General features: G+C 48.2%; 1 protein-coding gene across 2 annotated transcripts in view; it reads right to left on the reverse strand.

The window, feature by feature from the left end:
• The window catches only part of LOC144110526 (uncharacterized), a 286,270-nt gene that overhangs the window by 175,575 nt on the left and 93,325 nt on the right, over window positions 1-17,370 (reverse strand). The window contains exon 1 of one of the 2 annotated variants that reach the window (XM_077643515.1): window positions 4,338-5,506. The exons of the other annotated variant lie outside the window; for it this stretch is intronic. Coding sequence (XP_077499641.1) covers window positions 4,338-4,437 — 100 coding nt within the window. The 5' untranslated portion in view covers window positions 4,438-5,506. Of the gene's footprint in view, window positions 1-4,337; window positions 5,507-17,370 lie in introns of those variants that run through there. 2 annotated transcript variants of the gene reach the window in all.

Consider the following 17,370-nt stretch of genomic DNA (forward strand, 5'->3'; position numbering starts at 1 on the left):
CAACAGCATCTCCTGTTGATCCGCTATGCCCAGGCCAAGCACTGAATGCAGATAACAACCTTTCCGCAGTGTTCAGCCCAAGTTAAACGGTGTTTCATGAGACTCTTGACTATACTACCCCCATTACACGTGTCACATTTAAATAACGAGGGCGAAAATTTCTGAATTAGCCGTATAAGTCCTCAAGAACGGGGCAGAGTGACACAACCGACGAAGCACGCAAGAATTCGAAAGGACTGCTAGGGTCTGAACTACGTTCATATCGAACATTTACTGCTGAACGCGTTTGGTTAATTGAGGTTTAACGTCCCAAAGCAACTCGGGCTATGAGGGACGCCGTAGTGAAGGGCTCCGGAAATTTCGACCACCTGGGGTTATTTAGCGTGCACTGACATCGCACAGTACACGAGCCTCTAGAATTTCGCCTCCATCGAAATTCGACCACCGCGGCCGGGATCGAACCGCGGTGGTCGAATTTAGATGGAGGCGAAATTTCAGAGGCCCGAGTACTGTGCAATGTCAGTGCACGCTAAAGAACCTAAGTGGTCGAAATTTCCGGAGCCCTTCACTACGGCGTCCCTCATAGCCCGAGTTGCTTTGGGACGTTAAACCTCAATAACCCAAACGTGATCCGCAGTAAATGATCGGATCACGTGAACACTCGTTTTCGCACAGTGTCGCAACTGTTGTCTTCCTATTCTAAACCCCCCCCCCCCCACCCCCACCGGTACCCTCTCTCCGCGCTCTTTTAGCGGCTAAACACTCCGTTATAAACACGAAAGGAGTAGAAACGGAGTAAACTCTCCTCTAGCTCTCTATCCCTTTTATAAAAGGTAGTGAGCTAGAGAATAGCTTACTCCTTTTTTTTAATCCCTTATAGGCGTATTTGTGTTTAGCGTATACTCAAGCCCCACCAAGGAATGGGTTTTCCTTTATCGCGTTCTACATTCACTTAAGTGAGAAAAAAAAATGCATAAATCGACTGGAATGCGACGAATGATGAAATGGACACCTATAAGCCCGCAAGCAAACGGGCAAGAACGAGAAAACACGGTAACAAAAAAGACAGTAAATAACGCCACAGAGACGTAATAAACATCTCAGATCCACATCCGGCACAAAAGGAATATGTACGGGCGTCCAGGAAAAAAATTAATTTATAGACACTCTTCAGAGACATATATTAGGTTGGGGCAACCTAGAAAGAATGAAGAATAATAGGCCCCTGCCTTCACCACATACGTACAACAGGCTACTCTTCAGAGACAGTGGGGCGTGTTTCCAGAGAAGATTTACGATGAAGTTAAGCCAATAAATCTGAACTAAATACGGATAGGAAAATTGGAAGAGCAAGCCGAACACGTTCTACATAGAGTGAGCAGAGGTCTCGTGTTTGCGAGCGGTGACAAAAATAAAAACGAAATACGTCATCGCAAAAGAACTAGATAATAGATTCCCTGAGGCATATCCTTTACAAATAAGGACTTATATACCTAGAGTTAAGCAACTGTTATTACCAACAACAAAAAAATAAGAAGATAGATCATAGGCACACCACTAATTACTGCAGCACCGAGATAGTGAGAGAAAGGGAATCGGCGTTGATTGAATGACAGTATAGGGAGCCTAAACAAACTGTTCCCAGGACATCTGTGAGTATATTACGGATGTTTTTGGAAAGAATGTGGTAGATTTCTTTTTTTTTTTCATGTGCAGTTCCGAAAGCCTCTGTACCTATCAACAGTATAGTCAGGGTACAATGTACTCACCCAACAGTCCGCGCGCAATTTTAGACAAGAGCCTAAAAGGACTGTTCCCCGGGATTGCATGAGTACATTAAAGAGGTTTTGGGAACAGTCTCCCGGGTTCCATCTCTTTTTCTAAGGTTCCCAAAAACTCTGTGAGCCCAATACTCCGGTTACAATGCACTCCGTATAATGTACCCCAACACTCCGCGTAATATATAACCCCGACGTGCTCCCTCCCTCCCCCCACACACACGAGCACGCACGCAGATCAATTTTCAGGCCTATCTGGCGCTTAATGCACCGCCGAGGTTTCAGAGGCTCGTCTTTCTTCCATTCAATTCCTAAGCACGTACACAACCTTCCTTTCAGCCGCTCTCGTTCTATCCTCGAAAGGAAATAAGTGAGATAATGTAAAAAAGATGAGAGAGGAAAGAAAAACAAAAAGAAACAGCGTGCAGAGTCTTCCCCTTCGGCTTCCTCAATACGAGGCCGGAAAGATTAGGCGAGAGATTAGGAATAAAAATAAAAACCTTCTCCGCTATTTCAGGCTCGGCTCAGAGTCAGGCTAGATTAAAGTTGGCAAAGGAATTAACCATCTGTACATTCATCGGATTGCGCGGACGCTTTATCACGTTGTAACCAAGCTAGATTTCTAGACAAGGTCGGATTATATATAGAGAAAGAGCTGTGCACTTATAAAGTGGTCTATAGACTGTTTGTAGACTTCTCATAGACTCTATTGCATTCCTATAGGTAACTCCTTCTTTATATTACCAGTCTCTAGGCATCCAACAAAGAAAGCCTAGTAAAAGCATATGGCCAAAAATTTATACATTGCCCATAGACAGTCTATAAGATTTGTAGTGCCTTTAGACTAGCCTATAGGATTTGTCTATAGAAAGTCTATAGACTTTATAGAAAAAAGCGTAAGGGAAGTGCATAGAATGTCAAAAGAAATTTTTGTAAAGGTGTCAGGTAGCTTCAGTTCTCCATCGGTCAAAAAGTTCCGATTGCCGTACAGTCGTGAGAAATATTAGCGGGAACAGAGCTTGAGCATTAATTTATCTATTACTCCTCAATTACGCGATAAAAAGCACCTTTTTTCAGTTTTCTAACTAGTTTTCCTCTTCGCGTATGACATCCAAAAGTCATCCTCAAATTTAGTAGAGAAATAACCAGAAATTTTTCCAATTTGCGCACTCGTTCCCTTTCATATTTCGCACGACTGTATACAATCTGAGACTGTTTGCGGTGCGGTTTATGTCCTCAATATTTTGCCCGCATATGAAAAGGAAAATTAGCCACCAGACAGCCTCATAAGCGCTAGGGAAACAAAGCGACATATGCATTAAAAAAATTGGCAGAATGCCTGTCTAGGGCCATCAGCTTGCTCTCCTTCCAGCGCAGCAAACTTTCGAGATGAGAAAGTGGGGGTGGCCGATAAGTTATTGCGCATTAAAGTAGCCTTCCGCAGCTGCTTCCACACGTGTTCAAACCGCCTGCTCTGCTTCACGCCGCGGAACTACGCATTCTAGACCACTGCCTGCATGCCCTGCTGCTTTAATCTTGTACGGGACTACATTGTTAAGCCACCTGTTTTTTAAGCCTGCCCTTTGATTCCAGCCCTTTAACGGGCCCAGCCATTGTCTTTTCAAATCGCCAGCTACGATTCAGTGGTGCTGGCTAAACCGCCGCTCATTTACGACTCTCCTTATGAACTGTCTTTACAAACTTGTTGAATGTTTTTTTATCGCAGTCTTCGGACGTGCTCTGGCGGTGGCGATCAATTTAGGCAATTAATCGGCGATATTAACGTAGTAGAATGCATCTTTAAACCGCGCAAAAAAGACAAGGGACGAGGAAGAGACCAACAGGACAGAGCGCGGAACTTCAACTGGTTTATCACAACGGTGCGTCACATTTATGCAATCATCGCAATCACACTGTAAGCTGTAACCTTAACTGTAACCTTAAAGTCACAGCTACGCGTCTACTGCACCGTGTACTGGGTTATTTTACACACCAGACAAGAGGATGATGAAACCCAATATCCTCCGTGACCTACAGGTTATTGCTGACCATTAAAACATTCTTCACTTGAATGCACTAACCGTAAAACCTATCCTTCCTGTCATCGCCAGCAGCACCGACTGCCGGTGCTTAGTTAACCCCACTATACATGACAAAGATCTTCCTAACTTAATTTCACCACACCACGACGTGCCCCTGTCGCAGTAGAGAATGTTTTCTTTCCCCCAGAAGCTGGCCTATCACTGGTATACCACTGCAACACGTGAAGACCAGTAACCGGTCTAACGTCTTCTTAATTCCATGTCCTCCACCTGAGTCATTCACTTCCTCCAGCAACTCATGCGTGTCATCAAATCCAAGATACCCTTATTCTGTAGCCTAGCCTTCTTTACCCTCATCTTCAATCCCCCCCCCCCCCCCCCCCCGTCATTTAACTAACGTAACGTTTAGTTGTCCAGGCGGAAACGAAGTGCTTTCCGTATACCGACTCCACGACACAGCACGACACTTCATGCACGAACAACCTCCCCGGTCACCGGAGCCATTCGATTCACTCACCCAGGTCGACTCTTGTGCCGTCCTGGTGCTCGACCCCGACCACCTCGGGGGCGAACTCGTGTTCGGGCGTCAGCTCCGGTGTGGCGTAGTAGGCACCCATGGCTCAAGACCGGTTCACACGAAAATGGGAAGGGGAAGATCGGAGGACCACACTTCGAACGTCGACACTGTCTCAATCTTCTTGAAGAACAGCGTAGGTGTAACGAGAATATTCAGCACGTCACGCTGAAGTACGTCAATTGCAGTGCCACGCCAAGCAAGAAGAATTGCAGAGAAGTAGCACTCTACGATTCACTGTCACTTCGATAGCGGCGGGGGCCAAAAAAACAGTCTCTTCAAAAGTAGGCACAGGTGACTGCGAAACTGATTCACAGAATATTCATGCGAAGTAGCACCGCGGGAATCTAAATCCAGCCTCGTATTCTTCGGCCAGACTTCGGAGACACAACGCTTTCGAATCGCTGGTAGCGAATCCGAAACCTAAAACGAAACTACGCAGGTTTCGCGCGCGAAACTGTTGAAGCGATGCCGGCACGGTGCAAAAGTCGAGGCTCCTTTTTTTTTCCGGTTTACGCCTGTCAGTGGCGTATCATCGAGCACCCGAAACAATCACGTGCACCAAGCGCGGGTTTCTGTTTGGGGTACAAGTACAGCGAATTTCTGCTGAACACTGGAGTTCTGCTGCTGAACACTGGAGATGACGGTGTCCACACCGTGTGTAGAACAACGCACTGAGGATGTGAACCGGTCGTTCCTCAACTATGTCACCAGCACCACATCCGAAAGCCCGCGAAAACACTTGCGTTGTCCGAGGTAGCGTCGTCGTGATTCCGGCAGCAAAAGTGGACGCCGCGGAATTCCGGCTATCGCCGCAAAAAAAACGCCGCGCGCTGTGATCCACGACGGGAAACCGGAACGGTCAACCTTCCAGCTTGTTATTGACGCATCGCCAACAGCGACGCTGGAGTTTTACAGGACACTTCTCTCCCGAGTCGACGAAGGACGCAGTATACTGGGGCACGCGCACTCAAAAAACAAGCACGCACAGCCGAACACAGAGCCACCACGGAAAGATGCTTTTTCCACGTGTAGTCCACGACTCGAGAGGTGGCGATGCGGTGGTACGCGACGCCGGTGCAGGCGTCGTTGGGCTGAGAGCGGCTGGTTCTAAGCCAGCAAACGGCGGCGGCCGCTTCACCGGCCTACTTCTCTTCGCGTCCGCTAGGGGCGCGCGCGTCGGATGGCGGGGCGAGCCGCGGTGCTGTGACGCGTTCCCCGGCGGCTCCGGAGAGGAGAGCGGTGGTTTGTGTGTGCGTGCGAGCGTACGCCGGTATAATAGACACGCACCTTCCTAGAGCCGGCCGGCCAAGCAAGGGCAGAGTGCGAGGGCAGGCAGGATCGGCGAGTAGCTCGTTCCCGATTCAGGCTGCGTAAACCCTCGTCTACCAGCGGCGAAAGTTGCCGCTCCGGGTGTGTGCGTCTGCGTATCAGCTGACTGCGCCCCGACCGCCGCGCTGAGATCGGGAACGGCGGCGAGACGAACAGCGACGCGACGCGAGAGATAGAAATCGCGGGACGAAGAGTAAAAAAGAAAGAGTGCCGAAACGTCTACCTCCGAGCAGTTCCGATAAAAGAGAAAAATCCTTATCGAACTTTGGAAATGAGGATGTTCCGAGAGAGGAGCGTCTTGCCCCCGCCGCTTCCGCGCCGTTTCCGGGACGACTTTTTTTTTTTCTTTTTCCGCCGCGTCAAAACAAGTCGCGCGCGCGTCTTCGGAGTTGTTTGTCTTGTGTCGATAGAGCACCGAGAATCGATTGAGAGGACGGCAGTGATCGGAACACCATTACACACGTGCAAGAGGTGCACAAGAGGAAAAAGTAGCAGCGAATGCAGCAGTTCACGCTCGGGCAGGCGCTATAGCTCCTAGGTTGGGCGAGAATGGGAAAAGAAACAGTAACGAGAAAACCAACGCTGGGGGAAAAAAAAAAGTAGAGGAGCTGCCGCCCGCAGGAAAGCGTAGCAGCCGCGTCGAGGAAGACGAAAGGGAAAACACATGTGCGCACCGAGGACGAAATTGGCTTGAAGATTGGACTTTCGCGGGAGGATGTGCAGATGGGAATCGTCTGCTTGTTCCCGCCACCGGTATATGGCTACTGACGTGTGCGGGGATAACAAGATTGAACTGTTGGGCCAGCTGCTACTCCCAGCACAATTTTCCAAGATTCAACGCAACTAGCAACAAAATAACAAAGGGTAAGAAGGAGATTAGACTACTCATCTCCATGAAGCTACTTGTTTTTGTGTCTTTTCATCTTAACAATTCATATAAAACGAATTTCCCACGCAATAAAATCAGTCGATAGTTTGCGCCCTGTCTGTATGTGTTGTTCTTGTCTGTGTAAAACTTGAGTAGCGCAATAACAATGCCGAAGCCAAGAACTTAGCGGGACAGGTGCTGCCGTTCTTCGAACCCTGCCTCTACAGTCGCGGTCAACTTCCTGTGGCATCGTAGCAGCGGCTAGGCAGCAGAGAGAAGGAGATGGGCCTTTGTCCCCGTGCCGGAGGAAGTGGACGACCTCACCCCACCGCAACCCTGTCCAGAACAACGAAAAATCCACTCACCACGTCACGGGGGTAAAGGACCTTTCCCGCCTAGCCTCAGCTGCATTGCCACAGAAAGTTGACCCCGATCTATATAGTTGGGCAGAATCTCCCCAGAAATGAACACGCGGAAATCTTCGACCGCGCAGTTTTGCGCGCGCGAGTGAGAGACGCAGCCATATTTTCACTCCTGGCAGTCTATACACAAACGGCACCACGACCTAAACCCTGGCAGCCACAACTTTCTGTCATCCTGGTCGGATACCAGAATCGCTTCGAAGATCTGAGGCTATCAGAGGATCCCTCTCTGCTGCGAGGAGAGCACGTGATGTGGTGGGGCGTAGCCAGCATCTTCTGGTGGTGGTGGTGATTAGGCTTTTGAATGGCACAACGGCAGCTTGGCCTAAAGCTCCATGGCTAACCAGTTTTGTCTGCACGAGTTGGCGCTAAAAACCCATTTTTTACAAGCGTTTCCCCCTAATTAGGCCGAGCACCAGGCCAAGGGAAAGACGGCCCCCGTTGGAAAACATCTAGGTACTCGGTGGTACTAGGGGTAGATTCCTGCACCTCCCCCGCACAAGAAGCGGATCCTCACAGCTCTCTCCTACAAAAATTACCTTGGACAGTCTATAGACTGTCCATAGCATTTTTTTCTATAAAGACTATAGACTTTGTATGAGCAAATCATATAGACTAGTCTATAGGCAACACAAATGCTATAGACAGCCTATAGGCAATCTATAGATGTATGGTCATAGACATTTAGCAAACTTTTGACTATAGACAGTCTATTGACTATGAATGTACAAAAGGAAATATCTATAGGAAGGCAATATAGTCTACAAGAAGCCTATATATAATCTATAGACCATTTTCATACGGGCTAGGCCACCGCTTAAGTACAGACCTGAGAGTATTGAAGTATTCTTTTAAGACAGCTCTCTTTGAAAGTTATGCGCCTATTGGTGTTCGATTCCCTGAATCGCGGGTTTATAGTGGGAATAAAACTTAGTAGAGAAAACATTACTAATCTGCAATTAACTAATTGCCTTGCTAGCAGCCCAGGGGACGAATGCAAACCGCGAGTGAGGATCTCTACAGGCAAAGCATAACTCTGGATACGAAAATTAAAGCGACAAAAGCTGAAGTAATGTGCAGCAGGCTGGAAAGGGTAGAAGAGTTTACGACAGGTAGCGAAGCATTGAAAGTAGTAAGGAAGCGCATCTACCTTGGGCAGGTAGTGACTGCAAATCCGGATCGCGAGAGTGAAATAGCTGCAAGAATAAGAATGCGGTAGAGTTCATCTGGCGGATACTATCGGGTCGTGAACATCAGCTTACCAGTATCCCTGAACTGAAGAAAGTGCACAACAGTCTTGCCGGCATTCAGATATGCGGTGAAAACTTGGAGGCTAACGAAAATGGTTCAACTTCAAAATGAGAGCGACGAAGGGAGCTATGGACTCGAAAACGACATAGGCGTAACGATAAGAGACAAAAAGAGAAAATATGGCGGCGGTTTAGCTCTAGTTAAACCTGGAGTGACGCGATAGCTACAGATGGCCGAGTGGAACTTGGTCACGTGACCAACCACGTGATCAGCCACGGCGCCGCGCCGCCGGCAGCTGCTCCGCACCACGTGACCAACCACGTGACAGCGTGGCGGCGCCGCCACGCTGAAGGCTCGAAATGCTACCGTAATGTAGCTATCGCTACAATAGCAAGACGGGTCAGGGAACAAACGCGAGTTGATGATATCCCAGTCGACACCAAGAACAAGAAATGGGCCTGAGCAGGGCACGTAGTGCGAATGGAATATAACCAATGGCCTCTTACGTTAACGGAGTGCATTCTGAGAAAAGGCTAACGTAGCAGCATGAGTACCAGAGCCAGGTGGGTGTTTGAGAGCAGGAAGTTAAGGGGGGAGATGTGAATCACTGTTTATTCCTTTAACGAGAATCGATATCTGCAAAATAAAAACATGGACAAATTTTCGTTACGGGTGGCTCCGCGGAGCGCTCGCCAGCCATGCCTGTGTCCACAGAACAGCTGGCGGAAGGTCGCCAATTTGACGACTCCGCGAACGGTCGTCTGATGTAGAAGGAAATGACTTGCGATCAGCTGAGCAAACAAAAATGGGAGGTAGAAGTGGTGGGAGAGGAAGTTTGGAAGGACATACTGCGAGCCCAATCCAAGCTATAGGGAAATCTTAGCTAGACGTAACTGTCTCGGAAAGAAAAAAAAAACAGAAGAAATGCGAACCCTGCTTTTACGCAGGGTTTCCTCCCAGGCGCCTTTCGAATACAGCATAGGTGCATTTCAGCGGTAGGAAGGAGTGAAAGCTACTTGCTCGAACGCTTCAGCGCGTGGCAATGAACGGACGCCGCACATTATTTGAAGAAACGACTGTGAACAAGCCGCACACTCGACGGTTACCGTGACAGCCCCGAACGTTCAACGAGTTGCGTGAAAGCAGGAAAAGCGGGCGTGATTTAATTATGCCGTATATGAACCAGAGTTCTGATCGGCGCCACAATTATTGAAAGCCGGCATTTCGTGCCTTCACTGCACTTTCAGCTTCATAGAGAAATTGGCTTTTTACATTTAACGATGGAAGCTTGAATCATTGCCGATTACTATTACCACCACCACCACTACTACTACAACTGCTGCTGCTACTACTACTACTACTACTACAACTGCTACAACAACAACAACAACTACTACTACTACTACTACTACTACTACTACTACTACTACTACTACTACTAATAATAATAATAATAATAATAATAATAATAATAATAATAATAATAATAATATACTACCGCTGCCACTACTGCTACGTCTACTAAAGTTCCGGTTCCGAAGTGACCCGAACTGGTTTGTTCTTATTTTTCATTGCGCCAACTAATTCAAGCAGCTAAGCAAAGAGAATTCGCAGCAGAAAGCACAAGAGCAGGCAAGGCGAAGGTAATGCATCAGGGCATTCACTGACTAGTATACGACTTGGTTTATTACAATGCCCTCTCGTGACCGACCGTGTTTAAAGCACGCTTCCAGTGCCCCCAGCCTCCGGTACTTCACCACTACTCCGACCCGCAGCAAACTATTCAGGTCCTCTCTCCAGTGCGAAACAGCCAACCTGCTTTTTTTTTACCTATTCTTTAACTTCGTCATTTCAATTCCGGCCCGTCGCATAGTCACATCTTGTTCTCTTTCCTTTACCTAGTCCCTGTTATGGTCAATATCAAAGCACGTTTTTTTTTTTCAGTCGTGCACAGACCAGACTTGTGCCGTTATAACCATAGTGGCAATGCAACAGAGCAGGGCCGTCCATAATGGAGGCCAGCGACGCAGCGAGCAAGACGTGAGAGCGGTCAAGACAAGGGCATTCCCTTCAGTTCGCGCGGTCATTACACTACAATGCACGACGCTCTGCACTTCGACAAAAGGCTTTCCCCTGGCTCGGTCTCGCTATCTACGGCTATCTGTGTAATGACGCCACATTCGAGCGAAGACAGATTGTCGCTTGGTCGGCCATCTTTGTGCCGCCGAGGCGAGGCGAAGCACTGAAAACCGCTACACAACGCCGCGCTGTAAGTTCACAGTTTTATAGACTATCAGAGCTGCGATGCAGACAATGAAAGAAGAAAAAACAAAAAGGTCACTGAACGCGTTACCTGACATGGCGCAGTCTAACGTTATGGGGCTCGTATCCAATTCCTAACGCTCTTAATGCCTTAGTGAGTGAAAACTCTCTCAGCGTTGAAAGCTTGGAAATGCAAGGACTGATTTGTAGAGGGCGCTCACGACCAGAATCCAGCTTCGGACAGAGGCTTAGGTCAGTTGCTAGCCAGCCCTTGTGTTGTTGTTGTTGTTGTTGTTGTTGTTGTTGTTGTTGTTGTTGTTGTCGCTGTTGTTGTCGTCGCTGTTGTTGTTGTTATTGTTGTTGTTGTTGTTGTTGTTGTCGCTGTTGTTGTTGTCGCTGTTGTTGTTGTTGTTGTTGTCGTCGCCGTTGTTGTTGTCGTTGTCGTTGTTGTTGTTGTTGTTGTTGTTGTTGTTGTTGTTGTTGTTGTCGTCGTCGTCATTGTTGTTGTTGTTGTTGTTGTTGTTGTTGTTGTTGTTTTTAGTCCCTTGCTTCGCCTTCATCTTTTGTCGCGCTGCTGAAAATGCTTACCGTAAGGAACTCTTCACATTAAACACGGATCTAAGCCGCACGTGACGTCACCGTGTGGATGAAGGCCGCAGTACGACTCGTCACCAACTTGGTAGCGCGAAGTGAACGGTTGAGCAATACCACTGGCGTGACAGCACAGTAGGTGACGCTTTGGGTCTAGCGGTGAAGAACGTCTCACGAGACGGAAGCGCTTTTAGCAGGCACATTCACGAGCCACCAAACGCTACTGAAAACGAGAACTGCATGTCAGAAGCGAATTTGTTTTGATAATAAATAGACAGGAATGTGGGTATACGCTTAATTCATTGTTACAGCTCAGCCTTTTCTGTGGCCAGCTCAGCATTTAACTCGTCAAAACTATCGAGCCTTGGAGTCCGGTCGAAGATGTCATAGTGTAAAGTCAAAAAGTGCTCAAACGTTCAATATCAAGCAATGCGACTGGCTTTGTGATTAAATCGTCGCCTGAAATAGCCGTTAATGAACTTCATGAACTATCAACTCCGGAAAGAGTACCAGTGTCCTCTGATACATTTCTACCGAGATATCAACAGGTCTTGAGAGCACTAAGTCCGACATACTTCTACCCCCATGTGAAAACATCATGTTACTGACTTGTTAAAGTTGCAAGCTGGTTTGCCGAATAACAGCTGACCTCAAATGTTGCAATACGTAGCCGCTTGATTATGGGAGAGTTCTGATGATCCGGAAATGTAACCGGCGCCCCGGTGGCTCAGTGGTTAGGGCGCTCGGCTACGGATCCGGAGTTCCCGGGTTCGAACCCGACCGCGGCGGACGCTAAGGCGCCCTTGTGCTGTGCGATGTCGGTGCACGTTAAAGATCCCCAGGTGGTCGAAATTATTCCGGAGCCCTCCACTACGGCGCCTCTTTCTTCCTTTCTTCTATCAGTCCCTCCTTTATCCCTTCCCATACAGCGCGGTTCAGGCGTCCGCGGATATGTGAGACAGATACTGCGCCATTTCCTTTCAACAAAAACCAATTTTCATTTTCCGAAGAAATGAAGCAGCTTCTTCAGTGCGAATGAACATGCGTTTTTTTTTTTTTTCAGGACTTTAACCTGCCCTTCCTCCCCGCTCTGGCGCAGCTCTTTCGGACTAATCTCAGTTATCCTTGAATAAAGAAATAAAGACGGGAGAAATGATCCCCCATAATTAAAATTAAAACATAAACTCAGAAAACAGTGGTAGGGTTTTAACGTGGTTCAACCGAGAAGGCGTGCGAAAGCATGTGTCGATTCTTAGCCTCTTCTTTCTAGCATCTGCACGCGCACGCAACAGCGTTTCTCTCTCCTCATCTTCACACCTTTCACACCTTCATCTCTACAGCCTCCCATTGGCTGCAGGTGGCGCGACGCTCCTCCGAACTAAGCCGAGCTTACCCGAGTTACTGCGAGAGCTCACATAAGATTCTTGGTTGGGATTGCGTTAACTAGCGCTCTCGCACTAAAAAAGAAAAATCCGAATAAAGAGAGAAAGCAAAGGAGAAATGAGCAGAAATAACAGCAGAAAGCAAGAAAAAAAGTGAGAGAGAGAGGGAAAGCACAGCCGCGCTCAACAGGAGTCATGATTGGTCATCGCCGTTGGACCGCGCGCAAGGACACTGATGGTTTCTCCGACAGAGGCGAACACAATACGCGGAGGCTCACAAGTGACTGTAGGGGACTTAGAAGAAGAACACACTCCAATCGAGCGAGCAACTCGCGCTGAACAGCGTCCCACAGCGCGAGCGCCATCTGGCCAGCGCGACACCGGCGCGGACTTCCGCCACAGCCCGGTCACTTTCACCGGCGTGTGGTGGCGAGCCACGCGAGCGAGTCGCCCCCGAGACAATGCCCCTCCAAGCGAACGAGTGAGCCAGCGGCAGGAAAAAGCGTGGCAAAAGTCCTCGACGGAGAAAAAAAAAAGAAAAGGGTGTCAAGCGTCCGCGTCAGGGCATGCACACACACACAAACGCGCCGCACGCACATACACACGGCTTCGCTCCTTGGAACAATGCGGCCGCCGACAGGTAACGGGGGGAGGGAAGACACCTTTTCTGTCACTGGTGTCCTTTGTTTCTGCCTTTTTCTTTTCCTCTCCCGGTTCTTTCGGCGCGTGCCAACGCAGCCTGCGCGACTGAGCGAACAACCGCTTTCACTGCTTTCGCCACACGTCTAGCGTGGCAGGGCCTTGTTATCTAACGGTTACAACGTCACCGTCGTCTACAGTAAAGATGGCCTCACAAAAATTTATCGGAAAGTACGAAATCCTGCATAACAGGCCACACGCCTCTCAACCACACTCAGTTCATTTCCCTCGCCTAGAACACTCCGTCTTTGTTTCTTTAAAAAAATGTCATATTTAGATTGGTTGGTTTTGGGGGGAAAGGAAATGGCGCAGTATCTGTCTCATATATCGTTGGACACCTGAACCGCGCCGTAAGGGAAGGGTAAAGGAGGGAGGCAAAGAAGAAAGGAAGAGAGAGGTGCCGTAGTGGAGGGCTCCGGAATAATTTCGACCACCTGGGGATCTTTAACGTGCACTGACATCGCACAGCACACGGGCGCCTTAGCGTTTTTCCTCCATAAAAACGCAGCCGCCGCGGTCGGGTTCGAACCCGGGAACTCCGGATCAGTAGTCGAGCGCCCTAACCACTGAGCCACCGCGGCGGGTATATTTAGATGGGACACCCCGTATATACAGTAATCAGTGCCCTCAATTACTCAGAAACCCACAACACATTAATACCTATACACAAAGGGAATCCCCTTGAGAATGATATCTACTTCCCTGTTTCACCCCTACTCCAGCGAAGGGAATCCCCTTCAGAAAATTGGTCAACTTAACACACCACATCGATCTGTTAACTCATTTGGCACGGCTCCGCTAAGTACTTTCCAAATGATAAACCCGATTGATCCAACCGCTGTTTCTGCAAGGCGATGGTCTCGGGCTCGTATCACGAACTAGAAATAATTCTTGACCCGCCGCGGTGGCTCAGTGGTTAGGGCGCTCGGCCACTGATCCGGAGTTCCCGGGTTCGAACCCGACCGCGACGGCTGCGTTTTTATGGAGGAAAAACGCTAAGGCGCCCGTGCGCTGTGCGATGTCAGAGCACGTTAAAGATCCCCAGGTGGTCGAAATTTTTCCGGAGCCCTCCACTACGGCACCTCTCTCTTCGTTTCTTCTTTCCCTCCCCCTTTTATCCCTTCCCTTACGGCGCGGTTCAGGTGTTCAACGATATATGAGACAGATACTGCGCCATTTCCTTTCCCCCAAAACCAATTATTATTATTATTATTGTCTAATTCTTATATATTCCACTAGGAAACAGTGGGGCGGTCGTGCAGCTCGGCTAATTAGAATCACCGCTTGTAAGATAACGAACTGTTCTCAACCTGAGTTTGGTGAATCGCGTATAGAGTGGCCCTATAACACCCTGGGGCTATAGCAACAACACCACCTTCTTTTTTTCCGCATTCTGTATGAGCGACCAGCTCGCCGAACGCATTACTGCCCTGCCACACAACCCCCCCCCCCCCCCCCCCCCCCCTCTCCTTCCATCTACGAGCAGTGCTCGGCGATCGTCCAAGTTCACGCGAAAGAGCGTGGGAACCCTCTCTGTATGCAAGTCGCCGCGGTGCCGGGGCCGTATACCGCTGCGGAAAAGGCCTAAGAAAGTTGCGCGCTAGACATATTTGTGAACTTTTTTTATCTTCTTTCACTCATTTCCTCTCGCCTGACGATAACGCACAGAGATCACTTGTGAGCAGCCTCGCGCTCTTCCTATATACCTCCACTGAAACAGCGCCTCTGCATGCGGTCTCTGTAGCTCTTCTGGGCGCGACTGATTCTTCACGCCTTGCTCACCGGGCGACGAGACCTTGGACGCGATGCGCACGTTTTTCGCATTACGACCGCGCCGCGTCCATTCACTACCGTATATTTTTTTATTTATTTAGGTTTTTCATTTCTTTATTCACGAGAAAAACCGGAAAGGAAGATGAAAGAGAAATCACCGAATTCACTACGCTGCAGTCGCGAATGTAAACACCTAGGATAGAGAGAGATAGTGGAGGGAGGGGGGGGGGGGGGCGTTTGCGCAGAGAAGAAGCGCTCAGAAGTTTCGCATTGCGTGGTTCGATGTGTGCTGCCATCTGGAAACAGCGATCCGCAAGAGCAGAATCAGATAGACGCGTCTTTCACGGTCTGGTCAGCGAAATTAGATGATCGATTGATTATACTCTTGACGATTTAGGTCTGACGATCAGCCACTGAATAGCCTCTGCTGACCCGTGAAGCTGATCACGGATCACATTGATGATAATGACGATGGTAATAAATAAATAAATAAATAAATAAATAAATAAATAAATAAATAAATAAATAAATAAATAGAGACACCACTCTTAACGGCAGCTGTCAGGACCATATACCCAGCAGCTCTGGACGAAAGCATTTTTCAACGGAAAAGAGTTTATGAACGCAATTTTTTCATATATAATTGCAAGATTTCATTATAATAATCAAAATATCCGCAGAACTCCCGTCGGCAGCCTTGCATTTGTTTTTGCCATTAACGTTTTTGGTACCGTCAAAAACGTTCCCCATTGGTTTTTATGGCAGTCATAACTGCTGGATGGGAGAGATGGAAAAACTAAAAAGATTTTAATAATAATAATTGGTTTTGGGGGAAAGAAAATGGCGCAGTATCTGTCTCATATATCTTTGGACACCTGAACCGCGCCGTAAGGGAATGGATAAAGGAGGGAGTGAAAGAAGAAACGAAGAGAGAGGTGCCGTAGTGGAGGGCTCCGGAATGATTTCGACCACCTGGGGATCTTTAACGTGCACTGACATCGCACAGCACACGGGCGCCTTAGCGTTTTTCCTCCATAAAAACGCAGCCGCCGCGGTCGGGTTCGAACCCGGGAACTCCGGATCAGTAGTCGAGCGCCCTAACCACTGAGCCATCGCTGCGGGTAAAAAGATTTCGCTACGCATCATAAGAATGCACCATTATCTTTAATATATTTCCATAAGAGTACCTTACAATATCAAAATTGTTGGCCCAAGAAGGCTGAACATCAATACGAGAGGTCTGCTTCGTTCTGTCCACTACTTCGTCGCACGCCGTTTCTTACTAAGGGGTTTGCCTGCATCGTAAGGGAAGTGCTCTGTAGGCTTAACGGCCGACTCTGACATCACTTTGCACGATGCAGATCGGGATGCAGATCTCAGCGTTGTGCCGTCGGAAGTGCTATTTATCGCGACCGTATAAATCACGTCCGAATGGTCTCCTCAATCCGAGTCCGCTCAGCGCGAAGTCTCACCGCAACGACAGTTCCACTTACTCTGCCTTGCTAACCCCCCCCCCCCCCCCACACACACACACGCACACACTTTACGTCATTTGTACAGCGCAGTTAGCCGCTTAGGCCCAGTTCGGGCCCTGATCAATATCATTTCGTCTTACACTAAATGTGTCACGAAAAAAAAACAAGGGTATGAAAGGGAGAAATATAATTACTGGCGGAAGTACGAATCAGCACGTGTCCTCTTTTCCCTGTGTATTACAACTCACTTTTTTTTTCTGCTTGTTTGTTACGTTTCCAGCGTTATGGTGAAAGACAATGGCACATAGGTGGGGGCTATTTATAGGTAGTCCTAGATGTTATAAGATAAGCTCGTCGACTGTTCGGCGCGGAGAGCAACAAAGTAGGATGCGCAGATATAACAAGGAGCGATTTGCTTTTGGAGAATGTTTGGCTTGTACTAAGAGGCGTTAACGGCGAGGTGGCGACGCAGTGAATCCTATCGTTCCTGCCTCCCACTCTTGACTTTTGCCGACGCATGCGAATTGTTTCCCGAGTATGCATACTAGGAAGCAAGAATGAACAATACAGCTGAGTCCTGTTCTCGTGCCGGTCTAATTTAATGAATTTATTATTAATAAGAAAGGTGTTCATAAAGATTAGCGTATTGGTTCCTGAGTATACATACTAGGCGGTAGAAATGAACAGTACAGCTCGAACCTGTCCCCGTGCAAGTTTAATTAATTAATATGGATGTTCAGAAACGTTGTCCTCTTAGACTGTGACTTTTTTCTAAAGAGGAGTGGAATCGGATTACGTTACATTCATGTGAAAGTTTCGAATGTTTGCTTGCTTGCTTGTTTGTTTGTTTGCTTGTTTGTTTGTTTGTTTCAGAAGCCCATCGCTTTCCGAAATAGTCGTCACCAGCGACGATGTACATAA

Source organism: Amblyomma americanum, chromosome 11 (genome assembly GCF_052857255.1).
Source record: "Amblyomma americanum isolate KBUSLIRL-KWMA chromosome 11, ASM5285725v1, whole genome shotgun sequence".
Lineage (NCBI taxonomy): Eukaryota > Metazoa > Arthropoda > Arachnida > Ixodida > Ixodidae > Amblyomma > Amblyomma americanum.